Below are 21,682 nucleotides of genomic sequence, written 5' to 3' on the forward strand. Positions count from 1 at the left end.
ATTGGCTTGCCAGATTTATCTAAATTTACTGTGCTCATTATTTGCTAAGTATTTTGGGGTAAACGTCCTGACGCTTTTCTCAGTGTCTTTCGTTAAGTTTCAATTTTTGCAGAATATATATGTTAGCTATTAGGCAAATTGTTTTTACCAGTGGTTTTACGCTGTGGGGAATGAGAGCACCCGGAGTCAACATTACTTCAGTTTAGAGGTGACATTTTTTGCATGATGATTGTTAGCTGAAGACCCAAACTGGGTGCAAGATAGGGGATTTTCCACGTATGCTGACGTGGTGATGTCCTCTCACGTGTGCATGTGCTATGTTCAAGGGTCAGTTTCTGAGAACTCAAGACCAATCTAAACATCTGGTTCTCAGACAGCTTGATTGAAGGCCAGAAAGAAGCCTGGTCATTCAAGGGTGCTTGAAATGAACCTTAATAGCTTCCAGGCCTCGAGAAATCTCTGTGCTGCTGCCAGAGTTATCTGTAAAGGAGGGGGAAGAGCAGGCCTCAACTTTTTTATGTGACTAAATTATCCACCATCTGTAGCAAAGCTGTTGCCACATGGCTGGGTAAGAAAACGGGAGGCCCTTAACTAGTATAAGTTGGTTTGGGAGTCACAGAGAAGGTGGGAGAGGCTTAAGACAGAACATGCAGACATAATGTTTTTTTAAGGAGGTTTATTTTCAATTCTATGAACTGAAGAAAATAAAATGAAACAAGCTATGAGGAAGAGAATGTGAACTATTTTAGAGACTGCACAGATGCATTACTTTTATTTAACTTCCCTTTGTTTAAACTTTGCTCAAGCGACACTGTGGTGGGATTTGGAGTAAGCATCATCTTCAGCTTTTTACTGCTCAGAAATTACTGGTTTCAATGTTTTTAGCAGTTCTTTTCCAGATAAATAGCCTGTAGTATTTGTTAAAATTGTAAGAAAATGGGAATTATTTTTATTCTATCAGTATAACGAAAATGTGGTTTAAAAATGAACCTTCAGCTGTCTTTATGTTCTGTTCTACCCTTACCCTGCTATCCTCAGATGAAATTGTGCATTTTTACAATATATCTTGCTCTGCCCCCTTGAGAAGATGCCGTTCTTTTTGGACTGTTGTCCCTTCTGCAAAGATTATGTTTTCTTTTTTTTGTTTTGATAGTTTCAAGTCAATTAGTTGCCACTAAAAATGTGAATTTTGGAATTTGATAGATACCTTACTGTTTTGTGGTTCTTCCCCAGCAATTTGAAAAACAAAAGGTCCTGGAACCTAATAATCCCATGCAGCAGAGCAGATGAGGTTCTGTCTGGCTAGAAAGCAGCTTTACAGGAAAAGGCTTGGTGTCCTGGTGGACAACAAATTGAACGGGACTCAGCATTCAATGTGCGATAAAGGTCAAAACGCATTGAGCTGTGTTAGAGTGTAGACCGCAGGTGGAGAATGCTGTTAGTCCGCTCTTATTTGGCACTTGATACAACGTGCGAAGTACTGTGCCCAGTTTTGGGACCCTCAGTGTGATAAAGAAGACATTGACAGACTGGAAAGTCCAGTGGACGTCTGACAAGGTGGTTAGCAGGGCTAAGGGGATGGACTTTGTTTAGCTTGAAAGGAGAAGGATGAGGAGGATTCTTAAAGGCTATTTTCAACTACCTAATGGGTGGTTACAGAGAAGATAGAACCAGGCTCTTTTTCAAGGTGCACAAAGAAAGGACAAGAGGCAATAGTTAAATGTCACAGCAGGGGAAATTCCAAATGGCAGGGGGGGATGCAGGGGGGAATAATCACCAAAGGAGTGATCAGGTGGTAAGACAGGTTGCAGAGAGAGGTTGTGGAATCTCAAGCCTAGGAGATACTCAAAACTTGACTAAACAAGGCCCTGAGCAACCTGATTAGACTTCTGAGTTAGCCCTGTGTTGAGGAGGAGTTAGCCCAAGTGACTCCACGAAGTCCCTTCCGGCCTAAATCCTTCTGTGATTCTTTGTTGAAGGGTTTTTGAATACATGGGAAAGTTTTTTGAATACAGTTATCAGAAGTTAGACATCTCTACCAAAGTGAGATCTCCTGATTTGTGAAGTTAATAGCTTGTAGTCTGTTCTGAAAAAGTAACCAAAGGTGTAGAGAACGAAGATTTTATGGTTTGGACTGGTTTGGGGCTTCTTTGCCAGAAAAGCACAGGTCTTCTTCCACAAGTCAAAGGTTGTAGTGCTCTCAAGGCTGTCCCTGGAAGGCTTCGATAACTGTAACGTAAGCCCAGATACAAAATGGGGAGGAGATCACTGGTGTAACATTGGGTACATGGCATTTATTCCTGTTCCTGAAAGCTCCCAACATACTGGACTTGGCAAGCTGATTTTTTTACTTTACTGATAGAAAGGTTGTTTATTTTCAGACACACTTACAAGCTGTCATGGTTCCTTAGTAGTTTGCCAAAATAAGGTTTAAAAAGGAGTATCAATAATATTCTTAACCTTTTCTAGAGTGTTTTAAAATAGTTGTGTAACAGAGCAAATGCAGACTGTGGGTTCATGTGAAAGGTTGTGGATCTCAGCTTTGAAACCAAGCCGTAAGTCAACAGGCAGCCATCTGATTTCTTATGGCAAGCTCATCAGAAGGCAGTGTTAGACATTCTAATTTTAACTTTTTAATTAGATACTGATCACCAAAATGTTAGTTCTGGGAAGTAATATCAGATATTGGGAGTAAACTGTGGTTGAATTGGTTCTACCTTTTTCTGTCCCTGCAAGCCTGCAGAAATGTAAGGCTCCTAAAATTGTGATGACTAGTGGCACTTTAAAGGTGTGTTAATACAGGAATCCCACATCTAACAAAAATTTTCAGTTGTTGATCAAATCAGACTTTACCTTTGGTTATAACTTTTGGTAGATTTCAGAAACTAATTTTAATTTTATTTTTAACATTATCCTTTTTTTTAAATATTCTAAAACTGAGCTTTGTAACTAGACTTCACCAGGCACATGCTGTCTTTATGGTGCTGCTTTTTTACACACCAAGTTAAGACACACTTCAAACATAGATCAAATGAAGACTATCGTTCTGAACTGCAAAACTAACTGCTATGTAAGCTAGGCTAGTCTTCTCTTCAGTATGGCTTGTCCTAGAAACTAGCAGTTGATACCAACCTTCATCTTTCTGTGACATTTGGTAAGAAAACTGTTCTAATTGTTGGTTTTACCCCTTTCCCTGAAGCTGAGTTAGTTTCTTGTGAGAAGAAATGCTCAGTAGAAAGGGACTTGGATTGTAAATGTCTCCCCTACACTTCCCTCCTTCCCCGATAGTAGAGTGGAAATTTGAGGGTAAAACAACGGTAAATGATCACTACAGATAGAAACAGGTTAAAGGCATAGGACTTGAGATTTCAGCATTGTAAGATTGGGATATATTTTCTCCCTTCCCCCCACCCCCAACTGCTTTAGTTTACCTGTCTGGGTTTTAGACATCTCAGTGGAGCAAGTGGATTTATTTTCACACCCTGGACTTAGAACCTAGGTTTCCTTAAGCTGACTGTGGAGTAGTATGATCAGAATTCATGTTCTGTGGCTGTACTGCCTTCATTTTTTATAAGTTGATGTGTCTCTGTTGTAGGGTTTTCTTGTGGGAGAGACATGTTAGATTTAACATAGTCTTTAAAAAAAGCGTTTGATGCAGTTGAATTTTGTTTTTGTCTTAAGAGGGGACAGTAGTTAAGAGAAGTGATAGTGGCATGATGCCTGTTGAGGGTGACTGAGCACTGGCACAGGTTGGCTGGAGAGGTTGTGGAGTCTCCATCCTTGGAGATATCCAGAAGCCATCTGGACATGGTTCTGGGCAACTGGTGGTCCTGGTGGCTCTGCTTGAGCAGGGGTTTGGACCAGATGACCTCCAGTTATGCCTTCCAACCTCAACCATTCTGTGATTCTGTGATCTGTCACAAATGTACTTTGCAGGATTCGATCAGCTTACTCTCAGATCTGTAGTTACAAGTGCATTATAAAATCTTATAACATTTATAAGATTTTATAATAATACAGGCACTAATCAATGCAGTCATATTACTCAGTGACAAATCATAACTTTGAGTTCTTTAGTAGTAGCTGTAGTTTTCCTGATTTTGATGCGTGAATATTTTTAATGTCCCTTAGAAAAACAGGATTTTCTGCAGGGTGTTTGATGCTTCTCTACAGTGTCTTAAATTGCTAATTTTTGAAATTTGCTTCATGATATAATCATACAGAGTTTCATAGAAAGACTAGTGCTGTTGCTTCAGGCATTCCCCCTTCTCGCTCTGAGTTTTCATGCATAGCTGTAATAATCACTAATGTAATGTCTTCACTTGGGGAATGGCCACAGCATGCAAGTTATGGCAGATAAAATTGTTTTGATCTAAGTTGTCACTGCTCCAGGACATGAGAAATCTCTTTAGGCTTGAGCTGTTCTCCTTGTGTGATCTGTCTGATCTGTTCTGCTGCTGTCAGGGACCTCGGGAAGAGACTTTCTTTTATGGTAGATGTTGGCAAAGACAGAAACGATGAAACACTTGGCTTTTGTCAGCTTAATAATGTCTAAATTGTTACCTTTTTTAATTACTGCCTCAGAAAACCTGGTCACATTGTGCCTTTCTTTACGACTTGGTAGGGATCTTCCAAACTATGGTTATGAGGACTTCATATGATATATAAATAGTTACAGTAAGTTCATTTGTATTGAAGTCTCGTTGTTAAACGATACTGGACACTATATGTGGGTAGGATTTTCTTGGTAGAGAAATGATAAAATGAGCATGCCTTTTTAAGCTATGCTAATGTAGCATTTGAGTGATGTTGGCTAACTATAGATACTACATATACTACAGAGAGCAGTATCTATAGATACTTACTACTGAAATTTTTTAAAATTTCACTAAACTCTTAGAACTGCCCTTTTCATCAAGTCAAAATATGAAAGTACGTTCTTAAGTAAAGCCTTTAAATTCTTGTATAGCCTGTAATATTTAGGGGTTTTTACCAGCATTGTGGCAGGGCAGCACTCATGGTAATCCAAGAGAGGAGCAGAAGTACAGACAGCATTGGCACTGGAGAGAAATTAATTTTAAAAGCAACCCAAAACATTGAGTATATTTTACTCTCAGTCCTTTTGCACCTAGCTTTTCCTTTCTTGTAGCTGATGTAAGGAAATAGATCAGCTATACCAAAATTTAATTTAATTTACCCAAATGGTATAATAGTAAAAAAGTGTGATGATAAGTGTTGAGTGTTACACACTGATCTGAAAACATTACTAAAGTTTATGTAGGATTGTACTTTGTTTGCAGCTAGATATAGGTTTAAGCTAACTACTTGATAACTCCTGTATAAACTTAATGTGACACTGTTGTATTCTTTTTTCCTTTCATTTTTATTAAACAATCCCCTTTCAAAATTGCATTAATGACAGAAGTCTAGTGTGTAAGGTGAAGAGCTTTAGTGTCCTTTTAGCATACATTGTGGATCTCATTTAGAAACCCAGAAGCAACATTAAGATTTTTCTGCCATTTATCTTGACAGTGTGTAAGAATTTCTTTTTTTAATATATATACTGCTTGGTGTTACTGTCCTGAAAATAACTTCTTTTTTAATCAGTGATGAAGAACGATACAGATACAGAGACTATGCAGAAAGAGGCTATGACCGCCATAGAACAAGTAGAGAGAAAGAAGACCGACACAGAGACAGGAGACACAGAGAGAAAGAAGAGACTAGACACAAGTCATCTCGAAGGTTTGATTTTTTTTTTAATAGGATACGAAAGACTTGACCAGTTTAAAAAAATAAAGTAAACTTTTAGAAGAACCCCAAACAAACTGGAGTTTTGTGGAAAGACTGTAAACACTTATATGTACTACTTGGAACAAGTCCACCATATAAAACGTGGACAGGCAAAAAGCAATGTTGGCCCTGGGTAACTTCATATTGAATGATGTATGTCACAGTCTTAGCTAGTGAACAGAAGTTATGAATTTGGGGAAAGAAGGGTAAAAATGGTGGGTCAGAAAGAGGTGGAGTGAAGCTGACATTCAGCAGCATTAAAGTAAGAACTCAACAATGATTCTTAGTAAGTAAAATAACCCTCATGGTCACTTGATAGAAATTTTTCAACTTGATCCTTTTTAAGTTAGAAATAAAGGTTAAGTCCAGCGAATGGGGTCAATAAGAATGTTAAACCATTAAGGGATGCCAATAGGGACATGACATTATTAAAAGTATTGCTATTAGAATATGGGTTACAAATGTGAAAAATCATTCCAATTTCCCAACAAAAAGTACAGGATGGGTGGATGTATGTACCATTCCATGAAAAATTCAGTTTGGTGCTGACATCCAAATACTATATGGGTTGGAACAGGAGCAGGTGCCAGTTTTCAAATACGAATGCAAAGGCTGGTTTTTTTGGTACTCTCTAATTAAATAGGGCCTGAAGTGTCATGCAATTGTTTGAGGTATTTTTTCTCTCTATGTAGTAACAGCAGACGTCGTCACGACAGTGAAGAAGGGGACAGCCACAGAAGGCACAAACACAAAAAATCCAAAAGAAGCAAAGAAGGAAAAGAAGCCAGCAGTGAACCTGCTCCTGAACAGGAAAACACTGAAGCTGCCCCTGCAGAATAGGCTTGTGTGATTTTTGCCTACTTGCATATATATTAGTGCCAGAAATAGATTACTATAAACCTTGTTATTTTTCTGGGTATTAAAATAATTTGCTCATAATCTTGTTCTGTTAGTTTGAAATCAAAGGTTACTTTGGTTTTTTTGAAAATAAAAGAATGAATTTTTCATGTTAAGATTCCTGGACTGACTTCGTCTTTTAAGAAACAGTGGGAAAGCATCTTACAGCTAGAGGCTTATACTCTTACAATATACGTAGGGCTTAAATTCTTTGTATTAAATTGTCTCCTTTTTTCATAAGCCAGTGGCAAGGTCATTCTTTTACTGACCTTAGAAACAGTGTGCATTCACTTTATTATATACCAACGTCTGGAACAGTGTGGGATTAGTATAGCTTTCGGAGTTCATATTTGAAGAGGTCATCCTTTACTACAGGGACAGGCAGGAATTGCAGACTTTTCAAGAACCTTGGACTAAGGTAAAATGAAAAAAAATTAGGGAAACTGGGAAAGGTGCTGATTGTTCTTAGTCTGATGGAACACTGAGTGTGGTGATCATACACTTTGTAATTATGTCTGATTTGTGTGGGTGCATAAGGGTGAATTAAGCTGGATAATCATCCCTGATGCTTTTCAGTGGCTTAAGAGAAAGTTCATTTTAGTCTTTGTTCTAGGGGAACAGCTGTCCTTAACATGATAAAGATTAACAAACATATCCTCTTCCCATTGCTAGCTTGTGAGAAAAAAATAGGACTTTGAAACATGGGTAATTTGCAGAGAAAGGCAAAGAATGATTTTAAGAAAAATATAAGACCATCATCACTTTCAGATTTACTCAATCCAGAACAGTGTGATTGGCATGGCAGTCCTGCAAAAATTGTACTGCCCTGTCAGGGTGCTATTTAGAAGACTTACTTGATGGTATTAGCAGGGTGCAGTGTAATTCCTTAAAAACAATAATTCTATATAAAAATCCTAGATTTAATAGTATTAATCAAAACATACCAGGGAAACTGGGTTGTTTGGTTTTGGATGAAAATAATGTCTGTACAAGTACACAGTTACAGTTATTTTTAATTATTTTAGAAATTTAATTCACAGTTTTACAGACTAACAAACAGTACTTGAAAGTCTTGAAAATACCAGCTTCATGCTGACCATGAAAAGGTACACATAATCAAAAGTGCTATTAATGTGTTGGATAAAAACCTTCACCTGATTTTTGCAACTAGAAAAATTGCAAGAAATTTTTCCGTAAGTTATTCAAGGATTTCTTTTTGTAAATCAAAATAAAGTGGGTGGGCAGGAGCTGCTGCTCCTTAAATTTCAGTATTATTATAATGCATTAAATATATATATCAAAAAACCCTTAAGAACACGAGGAAGGAAAGACTTAAGTCTGTAGCTTAAATCACTCTGAAGTGATTTTCTGACAGGTGTCCCTGCTTTGCCTAAACTTGACTTCTATTGACATGCAGGTTGAAATTTCACAAACCTTGTCTTTATAAACACATACTTGACCCCCCCAAAAAGCAAAGACTGATGTTCCTTTCTTTTTTCTGTGTTAAATTACTTGTCGTACTCTCCGTGAAGCCTTGTTTTATAAAAAAGTGCCAGGCCAGGACACGATTGTGAGAGTAATTTTTCCTTTCAGTTCTTTGAGCATCCTTGCCAAGCAGGCGTGCATCATTCCTGATATGTTCCTGCCATTGACAGCAAGGAGGATGTCACCGCATCTGAAAAACCAAAGGCAAATATGAGAGAACAATTAAACAAGGTGACTTCTTATCTTAAATGTGTGTAAATGCCAAAGCATGTCCTAAAGCTGAGAGGAAGGGGTAGAAATGAGTATTACTATTCCTTCTGGCTAACTGCTGTTCATGAATAAGGGAATAAAGCAGGTGAAAATACTTCGCTTGTTTTTTCTTTTTCCTTACAACTTTCAAATATGTCTAATTAATTATAAAGAAAATAGGATATAGTTCTTTCAGATGGGAATGATCTGTGTTCTGAACAAACTATGTTTTAAGACTTCTTAATTGATTTAAGTTTGCTCCATAATTGTGCATTTACTCTCTTAAATTGTATTGGTGTTTGCAGGGAAGGTTGGTTGGTTGGGTTTTTTTTGAACTGGGGATGTGGGAAAGCTGCTCTGTGCTGGCATGCTTTATGCTACCCCAGAGATAAAACTGACTTACCTTTATACATACTCATATACTAGTGATTGCTGGACATCTGAAAGCATTCTACTATGAAGGCGAATCTATTAAAGTTTAGGAGACTTACGTCCTATTTCCAGATCTGTCAGAGTTAGTTCTGTATGAATGAGTCCTTTTTTCCCCCCTACACTGTCTTAATGAAAACTTTTTAAAAAAAAAAAAAACCACAAATGAACTAGATTAAAGACTTCCTTAAATGCTACTTTTCATTAGATAGTTATCATTACCTAATTCTGCCATCATTATATGCTGGTGTTCCCCCAACAATGGATTTGATAAAGAATGGTTTATTCCCAGTATGTTCTTCATAACCTCCTACGATGCTGAAGCCAAGACTTCCAGATGTATTTCTTCGTAATACGATTTCTTTGCAGCTGTACAAATACCTGAAACAAACCAGTCTAATTAAATGTCTTACAGTGAACTTTAGATTCTGATGAATCTGCCTTTTCATATACCCGTAGAGTGTTTTGAAGATGCAAAATAGCACCAAAGTTCCACTATATTAGACAGCTACACTTCCCTTCTGTTTTTGTAGTGCTGCTTTCCACAACTAGTTATCCTGAAAGTAAAATTACTAGGTAATCTTGGGGTTAAAATATTAAAGAAGTTGTTTCATAGGGTAAGAATTTATGCAAATGATCTAGTTGCCATTGAAAGTGATGGAGAAAAACACTTAACAGACTGGATTTAATATTTGTAAACCATCATTCCAGGAACTCTATTTCACGTACCTTGTACAGTCCAGTGAGTTGTTTTATCTTCCAGATAAGAGCCTGTATGTGACTAACTGTGTCAAAAGTGGTCAGGCATTTATTACTGTGGTGCATGTCAAAGCTAAATAATTTCAAGACCAATGAAGTGAGCCAGAATTACAAAAATCACAGAGATGACACAAAAAAGAGTATCAGTGGAAGAAGCTTTTCTTGTCACATAACGTCGTAAGTCGCAGCATGGAAGACGAGAGAAGCCTATCCACATCAGTCAGTGCTTTAGAGTACTGAGAGTGCTGTCAGGAAGATAGCTTGTCCTCATTATGATGCTTAACACAAGATTTTATGGTAAGAGACCTGAAATCTGCTTCTCCCTCCATTTGTCTTTTGAATGTATTTTATGATAGTGTAAGTTATGCTGAGTCAGAGCTTAGCTGACACAAGGAATAGGGAAAAGCAAGAGTAGTAAGGTTATTAGACTCTGAGGCTTTGCCTATTGCTCGGGGTACATTAATTTCAATACTTGCTTTGTTTCTTTTTTTTTTAACCAAGCAGGAAAAAACCAAATTAATTTAATTAGTTAGCAACAGAAATTTCTGTCGTTGGTACTTAACCCACTCATCATTAGCGGTGTAGCCAGGAATGATTGAAGAGCCTGAAAATTCTTTTGCTATTCCAAATCTGAAATTATAGGCTGGTCTACAGCAAGCCACTGTTACAAGCTCTATTCAGAGACTCTTTAGGTTTCTAAGAAACAGCTGATACTTCTTCTGTAAAAGGATAAATAACTTTATCTTAAAGACCAATATGTGTAGGTTTTTTAAAATTTTATTTGTCAAATAATGCTTTTGCTGTGTTTCACAGCAAGATTTTATAGTAATACTAGATTAGTCTCCAAGGACCTACAAATATTCACCTGCTGCCAGGATGGTAGGTATATAATATTTGCACAAGAATTCACTGGCTGCTAATGTAAGAAACAGGTGTGACATATTTGCTTCTCTCCTCAGCAGCCAGGCATTATTACTTTACCATCTGTGGACTTCTTCAATGTGCAAAATCACTTAAACCCTCTATGTTTGATGGTACTTATCAAGGTCATGACCAAGCGATGCCAGGATTCAGCCGTTAGTGCTATTACCTAGTGTTGATTTTGGGGGGCAGGGGTCTCTGATGCCTGGTGCTGTGCTCACTGCCTTGAGGACGTTGCTGAAATTGAAAGGTGATCAGCTAAATCCTAATGCCATAGAAAAGAAGTAGCTGAGCAGGTGAAGACATGAGAAGAAAATGTGATGAAGACAAACAAAGCTTACATGCCTTCTGCACATACAGTCTGTAAGGTTATTGGTTACACAGTCTCCATCCGTCCAGAAAGCATAAATATGTATTTGCTGTCAAAGTGTATGCTAAATTTAAGTAAAATAGACACAGCGTACTCGCATTAGGATTGTTCTCTCTGCCAGAGCAGAGGAAACGCATGGGAAGCAAGGAGCAGCAGAGAGCAACTACTCTGTCCTAACTCCAACCCCCTGTGCTGCCTTTTGCCTCAGCGAAGGGACAGGGTGTAACCTGCTGTGACAACAAGGCAGGGGAGACCAGGAAGGTGGGCGGAGAGGTGCTGCAGTGAAGCAGAGTATGGGAAAAGGGGAGGAAAGGGGTTTTCCCAAAGTGTTTACATGTTTGTTTGTCATCTTTGTTTCCCAATACCCAAAATGGTAATTAAATGTTTTAAGTTAAATTCCCCAAGCCAAGTCTGTTTTGCCCACAACAACGGGTGAGTGATTTCCCTGTCTTTACTTTGACCCATGAGTTTTCTCACTCTCATTCTTCCTATTTTCTCTCATCCTGCTGGGCGTGTTGAGCTGTGCGGGTGCTTGGTGCAGGCTGGGTCCAACCCATCACACTGGCCATAGCTAGAGATTGACTCTTGACAGAATAGGAGTGGCTAGGTGGTGTTTTAAATTGATGTTTCCTTATCTCCATCCCATGGGATAGAGGGTGTAAACATGGCAGTGCACCAGCCATCAGCTCTTCTTTAGTGCTGTCAGAAATGTGAAAAGGATGCTGGGAGGCAGGGTGCGCAAAGCTGAGCTATCTATAGCGTGGGTACTGCTTGCTCCGAACAGTTTAGTACATAAGCAGAGATGCCTGCTCTGCCTGAGCAAAGAGCAGCCCCAAGGGAGTTCGTTCATTTGGGTCTGTTTACGGCTGTGTAGTAATAAAGACAAGCTAGAAAGTGCCACAGAGAGAAAATGAAATAAGTACTTGCGTCATCCGAAGATGTTTAGCATGTTTGAGCAGATTACTTCTCTGTGGTAATGAAAGCCCCAGTCTGCGCATTTTGACCCAGTTAAACTGCCATAACCCACTAAACTGCAACCGGTCCAAGGAGAACCGTCTTCTGCCTTGGAAGAGAGCGGCTCACAGTCTTCTGCCTCTCTCTGTAAATACTCCAAAAGCTGAGGACAAGGAGTAATTTATGTGTGAACTTGCCTCAGATTCAAGATTTGAGGATAAACAGTGTCTAGACACAGGGTCCTATCGTAAGACATACTACAACTAAGCATCAGTTACGGATGCACAAAGAATTTAAAAGTGCCTGTTTTCAAGTAGTTAAATATACAATGCCCTGCTGCTTTTCACGAAGTGTGAGTATGCTCTGGGAATGAAAACCAGCCCGACTTCAGGAGGACTTCAGCAATAACAGGTACGAAAAGCATGACTCCCTCCCCCTGCCCCGTTACAGTAGACAAGTGGCAGTGGAGTACAGTCATATTTGAGAATTGCTCCCATCAGAGCCCTACAGCCTGGATGGAGTTAATTTGGGGGAGTTTCTGTCTTAATTCCATGTTCTACGTCCAGATCTGCCCCTGGTTTGCAGAATGACTTTGGCCACCTCCTGTCTTTCTCATCTCACTTTGCAGATGAAGAAAAGCACTTGTGTAAAGTACTAATGTTTGTAAATGTTATGACAGGATGATCTATAAAGTATTTTAAGTGCTAGCTCGGGGAAGGAAATGTGAGGAGAGCAAAGAAAGGAGAGCAAGAAAACAAGCAAAGGTAGAAGAAATGTCACAGGGCTGGGGGAACGCTTTTCACCAGTGTCCTGGTTTCAGCTGGGATAGAGTTAATTTTCTTCTTAGTAGCTGGTACAGTGCTGTGTTTTGGATTTAGTGTGAGAATAATGTTGATAACACACTGATGTCTTTTAGTTGTTGCTAAGTAGCGCTTACCTTGAGTTAAGGATCTTTCAGTTTCTCATGCTCTGCCAGCAAGCAGGTGTGCAAGAAGCTGGGAGGGAGCAGAGCCGGGGCAGCTGACCTGAACTAGCCAGAGGGATATTCCATACCATAGAATGTCACGCTCAGTATATAAACTGAGGGGAGTTGGCTGGGAGGGGCGGATCACAGCTCGGGCATTGGTCAGTGGGTGGTGAGCAACTGCATTGTGCATCACTGGTTTTTTCCCTTGGGTTTTATTCCCCCCCACCCTTTTTTTGGTTATATTCCTTTTCATTACAATTATTATTATTTATTTTATTATTATTATTGTTAGCATTATATTTTATTTTACTTTAGTTATTAAACTGTTCTTATCTCAACCTGTGAGTTTTACCTTTTTTTTTTTGATTCTCCTCCCCATCCCACTGGGAAGGGGGAGGGGTGAGCGGCTGCGTGGTGCTTAGTTGCTGGCTGGGGTTAAACCACGACAACCAGCTGCTCCACATTATTTCCTTTGAGCATGCTTCACAACAAGTTTTCCCTCCAACAATAAAGGAGACCTGCCTTCTTCAACAACAAACAATTAAATTAGCAACCCTGAAATAAGTCTTCGAGCGGGAATGCTTAAGGTCCTGCATCACGGTTTCCGCCCGACACCCAACCCGCAGCCCCTCAGCTCGCATGCGGGCCAAGTTTTGACAGACGTCAGAGGCACATGTGTGTCTATTTTATAACTGCCACATATTGAATTGTACTACAGAAGGAACAGAGGAGTTGTTTATGTATTATCAAGCCATACAAAAATGACCAAAGCCACTTTTAAGATCTCACAAGGAAAGGGCCGAAATTTAAGTGAGGAGATCCACAAATGTTAAATTATGCAAGATGGCTTTTCCAAGGCTTCGAGCTTTGGTGTAAGGAGTCAGAGAACCTGTCTGATTCTGCTGCTACTGACTTGATCCAGAAAAATGATATAATTCCCTAACTCTCAATATTTGTGTCTCTTGTCTGTGCCCATCTCTGTAACAAGTATGGAGTCCCTGGGAAAGGGGCAAGTTCTGTGCTAGTATGGAGAATTAGGCATTTACAGTACACCAGCCTCAAAAGTGAGGAAGGTATTTTTAATCATGTAACTACTATTAACTTTAGCCTGTTTTCTACTTCATCAGTCATAGACAGACATCTGTAGACATCCTCTAGTGTTTAGCTCAACTCAGCACATTTTATGGGACCATCCTTCGCAGGATTTTCATCAAAACTCCATGTTTTTGGAACACAAAAGGAAAGACTCTCCTTTCCCTTCAGTTTCCTGAGCCTGAGCATCCCACTCTAAGTCACGATGTCAGGCTGCCTCTGCGCTCCCCGCCTTGCTTGCTGTGAACAGATACTCGCACTGGACTGCCATGGCTTGTCTAGAGCCACATCTTTCCCTTCTCGACAGAATTTAAAGAAGCCACCATCCAGCTGCCTCTTTTTTTAATCGTGCCTGTTCCTGGCCTACCAGTTTTACTGCCTTTTCTATTTGTTCAGTTTTTCTTACATAGGTGTGTCCCGCCCTACCCATCTTCCCAAGTACCTTGCATGATCCTGTATAATCATGATTTTGACATTTCTACTTTTCCATCAGCTGTACCAAATGTTCTTGGACTCACGTATCTAGGAGCAGTCCCTCTGGTGAATGGTTTCAATTAAGGTAAGTGAATCTTCACCATCTTGCCCCATAGTTGCATATCAGGCACCTTTGCCAAGACGGACCTGTCAGACGTCTGTTTGGACAGAGAATGGTTTCCCCTAACAGCCTGGTAAACGTTGTGAGACTGCTGGCAATACCTTGAGATCTAGTGGGATGTGATCCTTGCCAAAAGCAAACTGAAAGTCAGACAGGGAAAGGTTAAATGCTCAGACTGGAGCAAAATGAGTTAATATGTGATACACATCCTAGTCAGAGAACTTGTTGAAGGACTTCCAGATATCTGATGTGGGCCCTGGAGAATCAGTACAAGAGTAAAAGGGTAAGCACACTCATGTTGGGGAAGACTGAAGGGTCTGATAATACCTAATGAGCAAACCCAAACCTGATCCTCACATGCCCCTACTCAACCAACTGGCTACTAATAAGGATGCAATGCACCTTTCTTACTGTCATGTCTAATCAGTGTTGATCCCTGTCTTAGTCTGATGTTCAGAGCAGCGTACCAGCTCAGCATACCAATCCCCCTACTTTTCTTTGGTGGAGAAGGGCTGCGCTGTGCTCTGTGCACGGCGTCGCAGCTGGGGAAAGAGTTACAATGAACTCCTGTCTTCAGCCTTGCTGACACTGGGGCTGATTTTCCTTCAGACCAAAGGGGTGGGAATGCCTTCACACACGCAGCCGTCGGAGGAGAGGGGACAGAGTGATCTTAGAGACTGCTTTTAAAATGGCAAAAACACCTTTTCTTCCCGAACTGCAAAGTGGAACTGACTGATGTGAACCCTGGGTGCAAGCCTGCACTACTGTGGAGCTCTGTCCTTCATCTCCATCACCTTGCTGAGGACATGGGGACTTCAGGCAGCTGTGGGTAGGAGATGATGACCAGTCAGCTCAGGTTCTCTATACAGCCCAACGAAGGTGGGGTTAGGGCAGGCGTAGGCAGGGTGCAATTGTTTCAGTCCATCTAGCAATGGATGGCGATTGAAGGCAAGACTCAGCATTGCAGATTGCAGCATCTATAAGGTCTCTAGTCTGCTTGCTGTCTCTCTGCTGGGAGCATTACCCATGCTCCAGCGCCTTCACGATGCTGCTGGTCAAGCTCAGGGGTGCAGAAGCAGCGAGCAGGAATGAGGACCTCCCTGGGCCTGCCTGTCTGCAGCGAGACTGGGTGAGAAAAGCTTACCATTGCCTTGGGTAGCAAGTTATGGGACATCCATTTACTGCTTTTTCTTCTTACTGCTTTTCTTTCACAGGAATAAGGACATAGTCTTCTCCACTGGAGGAGGAACCTTTCATCTGTGGGTGACAGATGCACAGCCTGCCTTCTGCTCTTGCAGTGCTTCAGCACTTACACAGTCATTAGCCTCAGCTCAAGCCCTGAAACACACCTGGCCCTCACAGCAGACCTTGCTGCAAGGTGAATGAGCTCAAAACAGCTCAAGCCAGAAGGAGGGAAAGCATCTAACCTGCTATGTGAGACTGGGAAATGAAGAGGATTCCTGAAACTGTGCCTAGAGCAAAAGTTTCTGTGCCCATCTCTTCTGCAGACCATCTTTTCATGCCCTCCCATAAAAGAGAAAGAGAAACTCTGAACTGCTGCCACGGTTAGGAGCATGGGCAAAAGTAACTTGTAAGCTAAATTTTTCATTCCTTAAAATTGAATACCAGTTTCAATTGTGTGATGGTAGCTTCACGTATTCACAGATTCACAACATGTCCTCATTTAGTACTTTACAAAATGTCGCTGAAGCTGCAGGTATACACCCTGCACGCCGAGCATGTTTAAGAGAACTTAACGACATGCGATGTGGCTTTTATTATCCTTACTGAAACGACAACACAGCTGCTTCCTGTGTATGACAAATGTACTTCTTTCAGTCGGGGGTGGGGTTAAAAGAGGTGATTCGGAGATACCGGCCAACGGCACGCACTTTGCAACATCTGGGCAAAGTCAAACAATACAGCTGGATTTGGCTAAGGAGAAGGGCTATGTAGCTCGAGAGCTGCAGGAGGGGTAGCTCTGCCTTCTGCAGGGTGGTCGAGCCTAGACCCCAGTTCAGCAAGCTCCTGTATCCCTGCAAGCTTTTCCTTTCACTCTAAGTGCCAGATGCATTTTCAAGACTGGAACAATTCAGGATCCTTTCCTCCCTTGCAAGGGGATCTGCGTGTCTATTTTTCCATGTACACATACCCATTTACAAAAGGGAGGTATTTAGAGTCAAGTCTGTGACAGAGCCTGGATTTAATTAAGATGTCAGTGCAGTGAATCAAGCCAAAAGAAAGAATTGCCAGAAAATACAAATCTTTCCTCCCACTCCCCTTCAGCAAGAGGATGCAATGTGTGGACTTACCGTGGCAGCCCCAGCCACATAACCCAGGAAGGCGACCACTCGCTGCTCTCGGAGGTCGCCTGTGTGGCCTCGGGGGGCGGCAGGCGGCCCTGCTCCTCCTGGGCTTCGCATGCTCTCATCTCCAGGGCTTTGAGCACCACCGACGAGTTGGTGTTTTTCAGCAGGGCGACGGCCTCGCTCCGGCTGACCCCTGTCAGGTCAATCCCGTTCACGTTCAGGAGGATGTCACCTGAGACCGATAAAACGGATGATAAAAAACCCTACAAGTGTTTCCAGGATCCCCTCCCCACCCCCACGAACAAGCGAGTCAAAGCCACGGCCAAGAACTTGCTGCCTGATGAGGCTGTTTGTTAATCCTATCATTTAATGTGGATGTGAAGCATATGCTAGTAAACATGCCACAGGCATGAGGGAAGGGCCTAGATCCCTGTACACAGGAGCATCGCCGGGCTGGACGGAGGCTTTGGTTCTGGTTTCTTGTCACGTCACGTCCTGCATCCGGAGCCGAACGGCACAGCTGGGCTCCTGCTGTACCAACAAGCTTTGGTTCGGGCAACTGATGCTAGTCCAGGTCTCCAAAGCCCACTTCCAGCTAACAACTTTTGTACTCAACCTGAACTTGAAACCTGAAAGCTCAAAGGTGGTTTTCTCCCAGCGCTCCCTAAGCTGAGGACTGCCTCTCCAGCTGGCTTTTCGTAAAGTTTTCTTTGCGGAGTAACGTATTATTATTTTAATGTTAATGCCTGTTTGAATGGCTGCAAGCCAAAACATCTTTCTGTATGCCTTATTTATAATGTAGGCACAGCAGCTTCAGAGAAAAATGCAAAGATGACCTCCATTACTACAAGGAGAACAATAAAAACATCATTAATGTAATGCAAGCAGCCACGGTGCCATGCTCCGCTACCCTGCGTGGCACGCTCCAACGCCAGGGCTTCCCTGGGTGTCCTGTGCGCTTCGCCTGCGTGCTCCTCCAGGCAGGGGCTGTATTCACCGGCAGTCCAAGCAGTGCAATGTGAACATTAACCTCTTCTTGTGGTCTGCCCCGATGAGACAGACAACAGCCTAAGGGCTGCTCTAAACCATGGAGGCTTATGGCGCTGTTATAACATCACGTATTCATTTGTTTCTAATTTTATCAAATTAACGAGGCTGAATTTTCCATGCTGCCTCATGATGAATATTTTTTGGAAAATGTTTCCCACTGAGAGGCAGTCATTTCCCAGCAGGAGGAAAGGGGAAACCTGCTGGTTTGCTCCTGTTGTCATGTTTTTACATGTTTTCTGATGAGCAGCCATAGCTCCCGCAAAGGAGAGGTTCCCACGTGCGCCAGTGCCGGGTGCTGCGACCCAGGCTCGTGGGGCTTGGCTAGGCTGCAGCTATTCTGCCCCACTTTCGGGTGCCTTCGCCTCCCTCGCACTCAGGATTTCCCTCCAGCTTCTGGGCAGCGACGGGGCTGAAGCTGAGTGTAAGGGATGAAGGGCAAGGGGTCAAGAAGCTTTGTGGTTGCTGGATGCAGGGTACTGAGGTACTTGGCTCTTGGAGATGTAACATCCTGAAAACTGAGTTTCACCATTCCTCTACTGCCTACCTACTCCCGCAAAACCCGTTGATAAAGTATGCTCCTCGTCTTACTCTAAAGGCTTATTCATGCAGAGGGGGAGAAGCTATTAATTTTATCACTCTGTTACATCAAGAACCAAATGGAGTTATGAAGCCAATGTTTCCAGACATGATATTGAGCCACAAGGCACTAACATTGCTTCATATATGATGGGAATTCTGCTGCTTTATATTTCTTTCAAAGCCATGAATGATATGACAAACTAGCACAAAAATTTACATTAAAAACCCATGAAGGCTGCACAATGAAGATTTCAGTAGTTAGGAGATGGTGATGCAAGCTCATTTTCCTGTGAAAAACTATTTTTTTTCCTACCAGAATATGCCTACATCCCACTTCACAGAGATGGTTACTGCAGCATATTACACCTTTTCTTGTAGCTGACTTGAGACCCTCTAATCTGACGCATCCCAAAATCTGTGAGATGGTTGAAGATGCCAGAGTGTGATGCTCTTTCACTATCCCTCTGTTTTTCAAAGGAAGCCTTTGAATTAAAGCAGACTTTCAAAATCCCCTGTTTTTACCTGTTTTTATCCTGCTGTCTCTGCTGATAACCCCTCCAGGTTCGACACTTATCACATAGATAGGCAAATCCCATTCCCAGTTAGATGCTCCGCCTGCTACAGTCATTCCCAGCGATTCTGTGTGATCTTTCCGGACAGCCACCACCTTCTCGTGACAGGTGACGGCGTGAAGGGTGCTCTGTGATGGAGAAAACAGCAACAGCAAACTCAGTGGGCATGGGGACCTCCCTGACAGCTTAGGCATTTTCTGCTGAAATGAATATTCATTGAGGGAATACCAAAGCACTTCACAGCCGCCTGCCACGCCTGGCCAGATGGCAGGCATGACTCTCTCCAGGGCTTAGGCATCTGCGGAGTCAGAGCTACCGCCAAGATAATCCATGCTTTAATAGTTAAAGTCAGGCACTGCTCCCGCCAAAATCAGAAGTGGTTTAGTGTTGAGACTAATAGAAGCAAATCTTTGAAATATAAATAAGGAATCAGATTTAAAAAAAAAATGTTCTTGATATTAATATCACTAGTGGTCCTCATATCTTTGACTATCAGGTCACGGTTCTTATCTTGCTGCTTGCAGTCTGAATGTCAACTGTATAGTTAATGAGAAATGGTCCACCTGGGTTAAAGGAATAAAACTCTTGGGGACAGATTAGAAGATAAACACTTCATTTGCTCTTCCAGATTTCTCTGTTTCTGTATAAGTTACTGGTGGGAATACACTCGAAGAACATGTGTTTCTGTTCAGGAAAACAGGACATTTGTAGAGTGAAGACCTAGCAGCTTCCAGGGTGCTCTTCCTGGTGCTTGTGCTTAAAAGGTCAATTTGGGACAGCCACCTTTACTGTCTGAGGACAGTCATCCCCTTATTCCTCCCCCTGAACAGGAAAAGTTACATACACACCGCTGGTCATGCAATAACTAGTGTATGAGCTAGGGTGAAACAAACTCACAGGTGGCCTTGGGATGGAGAGGCAACACGAGCTCCAACAAAACCTGTGAACTGAATGTCATGTTTACAACGCATCCAGCTCTTACAGAAGAGTTCAAGAGACAAGGATGCTTCTCCAGAAAATCTGGATTTAAATGTTAATTGCTTTGATTTCCTGAAGTATTTCATAAGCTGTGCTCCTGGCATCAACTCCTGAAGATCCCAGCCCCTCTTGCAGGAACAGCACCATCCATTCCAGGCTCATATGTAGATATAATAGCATGCTGCTAAATACATTTCAAATGTATATTAAAAAAAGCCCCAACCTTCTCATTCACAGGTGTGACCTCACATTTATGATATGCAAAAATAACCTATAAAACTCATTTAAAGCCACATTAATCTCTTAGAAATCCGAGATCCCACAAAGACATTCTACCTCGATTCCTGGGCCAGCAGCACAGAAAATGGAGCAGGCGAGTCCACGGCTGCTCCTGCAGTGACAATGATGGATGAAGGAAGACAGCAGCAAGATGTTTTTATGGGAGTAGGGCAGGCTATATCTTTGTTTTGTGGTTTTTTTTAAAGGTATGTTTGGTGAAACTAACTCCACATCAGGATTTCTGTGATGCAACACTGACAACAAAACCCAGAACCTTTTAGCAGCTTAGCGAAGGATCTCTAGATGCTTGAGCAGAAGAACAGTGGCTGCCACAGAGCTCCAGGAACAAAAAGGCAAAGAGCTCAGTGGAAGAGGTCTTCTCTTAGTCGCTGGGACAAAAAACAAACTGATATAGTTGTTTGGACGTATCACATCTGATCCATGCAGAACACAGACACTGTGTCAGAGTAATTTGGCTTATGGCTTGCAAATGAACCTAAAGATTTCTGAAGGTTTTACAACATTCCCTTTTAAAAAAACATAAATGTTCTAGTCTAGATAGTTTTAACCTTTCACCTTTGTCTTTAAGGTGTAAATGTTTTAAACATAGTAGTCCTACCTTTGTGCAAACTCAACTTAATGTTTCATCCATGTTTGTGCAAAAACGTTGTCCTTTTCGCCTTGGAAAGGAATGGCTTTCCATCAGGAAAAGGCCACTTCCTGAAGCACGTGGGATAGGGGCACTATTAATTTTCACAAAAACGCAGTCTGAAATTTTGTAGCAAAACATGAAATTGGAATTAGACTTGCAGCTCCGAGTGTTCAGAGCAATCCTGTTACTTATTTAGTGTCCATCATGTCTCAACACCAAAACATTACACCAAAACCATTAGGTGTTAAACTGGCTAATGCTCTATTTTTGAGGAATCGGCGCAGAGAGAGGCAGATTTCAAAGCACTGCTTTGAAATCAATTGTCCTGTTACATTTCAATGAAGAATCATAAAAGTGCTGGTACTTGTATGCTCAACCATGTAGGACCAGTTTTCCTTTGAAGCTACTCTTCCACATGTCATTTTTTACATGGTTGCAGAGAGAAAGGAATGGGGGTGACTTGGCTGAGATGAAGGCAGTGATGAAAGGAAAGTAAAGCCTTTCTTAGTAAACACACGTGGAGCTTTCTTGGAGGTACAACTGATAATGAGTAAACCAGTTAAAAAGCAATGTTTATCAGTGACTGCATTTCAATGCATTCTCTTCTAAACAATTGTCCTTCTCTGTCATTTTGAAGTGACCTCAGAGGTCAGGAGAAAAAAAAACATAACAGTTCATCTCCTCCTCTTTTTAATTTTTTTCTTTTTTGTGTGTTTACTGGAAAATAAATATTTACAGCAGATTATCACAAC

At 41.5% G+C, this 21,682-nt stretch overlaps 2 protein-coding genes across 24 annotated transcripts in view; one reads left to right on the forward strand and one right to left on the reverse strand.

Annotated features, from left to right (window-relative positions):
* FIP1L1 (factor interacting with PAPOLA and CPSF1) overlaps positions 1–7,702 on the forward strand; it is a 48,625-nt gene extending 40,923 nt beyond the window's left edge. For all 22 annotated transcript variants that reach the window (XM_050895442.1, XM_050895426.1, XM_050895430.1 and 19 more), the window contains 2 exons: positions 5,608–5,745; positions 6,486–7,702. In XM_050895442.1, the coding sequence (XP_050751399.1) occupies positions 5,608–5,745; positions 6,486–6,633 (286 nt within the window). In that variant the 3' untranslated portion in view covers positions 6,634–7,702. The remainder of the gene's footprint in view (positions 1–5,607; positions 5,746–6,485) is intronic.
* Positions 7,703–7,780: 78 nt separating this feature from the next.
* The window catches only part of LNX1 (ligand of numb-protein X 1), a 70,206-nt gene continuing 56,304 nt past the window's right edge, over positions 7,781–21,682 (reverse strand). For both annotated transcript variants that reach the window (XM_050895417.1, XM_050895419.1), the window contains exons 7-10: positions 18,972–19,149; positions 16,824–17,052; positions 9,076–9,234; positions 7,781–8,365 (exon numbers count right to left, since the gene is read on the reverse strand). In XM_050895417.1, coding sequence (XP_050751374.1) covers positions 8,230–8,365; positions 9,076–9,234; positions 16,824–17,052; positions 18,972–19,149 — 702 coding nt within the window. In that variant the 3' untranslated portion in view covers positions 7,781–8,229. The remainder of the gene's footprint in view (positions 8,366–9,075; positions 9,235–16,823; positions 17,053–18,971; positions 19,150–21,682) is intronic.

This window comes from Gymnogyps californianus, chromosome 4 (assembly GCF_018139145.2).
Source record: "Gymnogyps californianus isolate 813 chromosome 4, ASM1813914v2, whole genome shotgun sequence".
NCBI classification, from domain to species: domain Eukaryota; kingdom Metazoa; phylum Chordata; class Aves; order Accipitriformes; family Cathartidae; genus Gymnogyps; species Gymnogyps californianus.